Raw genomic sequence first — 4,609 nt, 5'->3', positions numbered from 1 at the left:
ATTGTTTTGAGTTTTCATCTCGGTTTTTGGAAAAACCAAAGGAACATATTTGAGGTAAAAATGTGTTCAATTTAATTAAATAAAATATTAATCAACATTTCATGTCGGTTTTATTTAAAACCGAGGGATAAGATGTTTTATAAAATAAAGACACCTTTTTGGTTCTAAATAAAACTTAAAATTGCAAGAGCTGAGAATCGAAACTCAAACCCTGAGCAACATTTTATGTTTGTTTTGGGCAAAATCGATGTATAAGATTTATTTTAATAAATGATGCATTCCAGGTCATTTGACCTCGGATTTTCAATGGCTTGGGTGAAAATTTTGTCATGAAATTCATTATTTATAGTACTGTATATGACATGTGTGACACATATGTAAATTTACTAGTTTACATAAAAGTTTGGAATAAAATGACATAAACAATAGCATTACACTTTTGACCCTTTTGAGATCCTATCACACAATATGCTAAATCCTATTTATTCAAATTATTATAGTTAAACATAAGAAAAAGTAACCTAGAGTGTCTCTCGAAAAAGAAAAAACCTCAGAAATAAATGTCTAAAATCAGAAACATGATGAGTACACATTAGGCGAGAGCCTGGGCTTAGGGTAAACAGATAATGGCACAGCTCGTTGAAGAGTAAGCCCAAAAGCTTCATCCATGTTCATCTTTTCAGGTTTGATACCATTTTCAAGTTCCCAATTAAATGAATGAGCCAATGTAGCGGTTAAAAGTTGAACCATACGAAGCCCGAGACTCATCCCAACACAAATTCTACGTCCAGCACCAAATGGTATAACTTCAAAATCATTTCCCTTAATATCAACATCACACTTGTCACCACCTGGTAAGAATCTTTCGGGATTAAATACTAATGGGTCAACCCATTGTTTTGGGTCACGGGCTATGGCCCATACATTAACCAAAACAGTTGCACCCTTTGGAATGTGGTATCCAAAAATCTCACAACTTTCTGAAGCAATTCTTGGAAGGGAAAGAGGTGTTGATGGATGCAAACGAAATGTTTCTTTAATGACTGCATGTAGGTAAGGTAAGTTTGGTAAGTCCTCTTCTTTCACGCTCCTATCTCGGCCAACAACATTGTCCAATTCTTGTTGGACTTGGGCTAATATTTTTGGGTTTTTTATCAATTCTGCAATGGCCCATTCTGTGGTACTTGATGATGTGTCAGTTCCTGCTACAAACATGTTCTACACAAAAAAAAAAAGTGTAAGTATATATTCTATAAATAATTCAATATGATAATAAATTATAATTTATCTCTCCACAAGTATAACTCAATTGATAGTTGAAAGAACATCTCATAAAAGAGGTGTAGATTCAAACTCAAAAACACTCTACTTATTCATATTTAATCGTAAAATTATGGCTAAAATTTATTTTAAAAAAATTATAATCAAGATTATTATTAATTTTTAAAAGGTTATTTAGTACTTTTTATTTAGACAAAATTAAAATATATAGCTCTTAGTAGTGAGTCTTATTTAATCACGTCATCGATTCTGATAAAACTTTAAATTGTTCTACTTCATCAGAAGAACGTTAGGTAAGGATTAAAATATTAATAGAAAAGTTTAATGTTTCTAAAGTGAATAATTGGAATGCATGTTGGTTTTGTTTTAAATTCTAAAATTTAGTTTCAACTTTCAAGTTGAATTTTAGTTAAGATGTCAATGTTTGAGTGTCAGGTAAGAGTTGAAAAGAAAATAATAATGCAATCATAATGTATAAAACTAATTAGTTTAAAATGATAATGCAATTATTTAGGCATATATACAACTATGATATAAGATACAATTATTTTTAAATTTTAGAAACTAAGATATTCATGTACCTAAAATTGAGTTTTTTTTTTCAACGGCTAAATAAAATGCTTATATGTAATTAATAGTTTAAATAAAATATTCACTGGCCAATCACTAGAATAGGACACTTAAGGGTCTTATAAAGTTGACAAATTTTAATTTGAATTTTAGCAAAATATTAATTTCAATTTTTCATTAAAATATCAAATATGTAAATATGGTAAAATTTAACGGCATGGAATAATAGTAAGTAGAATAGTAGGTAACTTACCAAAAGAAGTGCTTTGATCTCAATATTAGTGAGTTTATTTCCATCATCATCTCCTTCATCTCTAAGTGCCAACAAAGTGGTCAACAAATCCTTATGTTTCTCACTCTTAGAATTAGAAGTTTCATGTTCCTCAATAATGTTTGTTAAGAATGCATCAAATTTCTTGTGTAATATTTTCATTTTAGCTTGAACTCCTTGAAGGTCTAACCATTCCAATGAAGGAATGAAATCACTAATGTTGAAAACTCCTCCTAACACCATCGATTCAAGAATCATATTTTTGAAGTCATCAGCTTTAGGGTCATTATCACGATTATCGTCTTTGAACACTTTTCTTCCTAACATAGCCCTAGCAAGTGCATTGGTTGTACATACACTCAATAGTTGACCCAATTTCACAGCTTTTGTGTCGGAATTATTACTTGCCAATTTGCTTGTTAATCTTGCAGCCTCTTCCTGAAAAGTACAATTAATTAGATTTTACTTCTGTAGAGTTTTTATTTAACTACGGTTTAACAGCTAGCGTTTAATAGTTATAAAATTTTAAATTTTATATTACAAATATTTTTGGATTTTTTTTATGTGTTTTTTCAAATAAATTCTTACAATATATTGAACACAATTTTTAAGTTAAATAATTGTAACAGAAGTTATTTAAGTTAATATTGTGTCAAAAAAAAAGTTAATATTGTGTAACAAAATTTTCAACAAAAATAACTAAAAAAACACTTAAATTGTTATAAAAGTTAAACATAGATAACAGGGAAAATAGTTGACTTTCTTTTAACAGTTTCAAAATAAACAGAATTAACATGAGATTTTAGTTAATAATAATTTCTTATAAAAAGTTAAAAAAACCATAAAAACTGAATAGGTCAAAAGATTAAGAGAAAGTCACACACCTGAATTTTTATATGTTATAAGTGGGTCATGGGTCATTGAAAATTTTTTTTTTTCTTCCTGTTAACTTTGTTCAAATCATATTAACATGAATGTTGGATCCCACTTGCAAATATTTTTGTTTTACCAACATGTTTTTATTTCAACCTAAAAATAATTAATACTAAAAACTATATACTAGTTGATTTTTAATAGTGTTGATATTTTGTATCAATTTTGTTTTACTACTTTTTCTTTTTGGGAAAATTTGTTAATACCACTTTAGTATATAAGTAAATTATTTTAATTTACAAGATTCTATATATCTTTATTCTTCTATTAAAAAAAGTCAATAAATAAAATAGTAATAGTAAAGTACAAAGTTGACCAATAATTTAAATTTAAATTATTTATTTTAAACAAAACTTGTTCATGACTTAAAAACATATCGCTCCTTCTGGAAGCAAAGTGATCATGTTATATTTTCACAATAATGGAACTAATATATTTCTTGCAATTTTTTCCCCATGTATTTTATTGTTTCTTGTAAAAATTGAAATGAATAGAACTATTTAGCTTACCAAATTCTACAGGTAAAAATCTAAATATAAAATTGTAATAATCATAAAAGACTTATAGAGTAAGATTCTATATTCGAATTCGGGTGATATCAACTAACCTCGCGTATATGTTGAAATTCGGCCATAACTTTATTAGAAAACAGATGAACGGAAGAAATCTTCCGAAGCAACCTCCACCTTGGGCCATAAGGAGCAAACACAAGATCTTGATAATTATAAACCATATTTTTAGCTGCGGCATTAGGTGGCCGGCTACTAAAGTTAGCATCATGAACTTTTAAGAATTGTTCAGCCACGGTAGCGGAAGCGACCACGACAGCATCAACAAACCCTAATTTGAGATGCATCAAAGGACCATAAGTTTGAGCCAAGGCTGCAAGAGATTGGTGAGGTGCAGAGCCTAAGTGAGGCATGTTACCTATTATAGGCCATGGTTTTGGTCCAGGTGGAAGTGGCAGAGAAGAAGAAGATGTTGTTGTGGATTTGAGAAAACGGTATATTAAGATAGATAATATGAAAGTGGAGAGTGCAATGAACCATAGAGACATGGTTATGATGATAAAGGACAAGGATATAAGGTTGTTATGTGTATTGAAAAGGGGAAAGAAAAGAGAGTAGTTGACGTTTTATTGTTGTCTGATTAAGGAAAGGCTAAGTGGTTGGTATTTATAGAGGAAACGTTTCTATGACTTTATGACTGGTAGACATGGCGGTTATGTATGCAATTCCCAACTTGTATTAGAATATTATATATGGTTATTTTAATATATTTGAACATTTTAAAATTGTTGGGACATTAGACATGGTTATTTTGATTTATTTTGAAAATTGGTGTGAACGAGACGTTTAAAATTTTGCGTCATATTTTACTTGGTGGAAATAATAATCTTATATATGATATGAGAGTCTATTAAAATTTCCATCTTTAATAGAAAACAAAGAGAAAAAATGGTTTACAATGAAATAAAAGAGGGAAGAGAAATAAGGTGAAAGAGTGAAATAAAAACAGATAATAACAAATTAAGACCATAGAATTTTTTAAGAC

At 29.1% G+C, this 4,609-nt stretch overlaps 1 protein-coding gene across 1 annotated transcript; it reads right to left on the bottom strand.

Annotated features, from left to right (window-relative positions):
- Positions 1–454: 454 nt before the first annotated feature.
- On the bottom strand, positions 455–4,205 carry LOC131638826 (flavonoid 3'-monooxygenase-like). Its single transcript, XM_058909374.1, has 3 exons — positions 3,663–4,205; positions 2,105–2,560; positions 455–1,218 (listed from the first exon to the last, which is right to left on the bottom strand). Exons 1-3 carry the CDS (start codon positions 4,110–4,112, stop codon positions 571–573), a joined length of 1,554 nt encoding a protein of 517 aa, XP_058765357.1. The 5' UTR covers positions 4,113–4,205; the 3' UTR covers positions 455–570.
- Positions 4,206–4,609: the final 404 nt, after the last annotated feature.

This window comes from Vicia villosa, unplaced genomic scaffold, assembly GCF_029867415.1.
Source record: "Vicia villosa cultivar HV-30 ecotype Madison, WI unplaced genomic scaffold, Vvil1.0 ctg.002442F_1_1, whole genome shotgun sequence".
Classification (NCBI taxonomy): domain Eukaryota; kingdom Viridiplantae; phylum Streptophyta; class Magnoliopsida; order Fabales; family Fabaceae; genus Vicia; species Vicia villosa.
The sequence above is the reverse complement of the archived record's forward strand: the minus strand, read 5'-3'. Positions and strand labels throughout refer to the sequence as shown.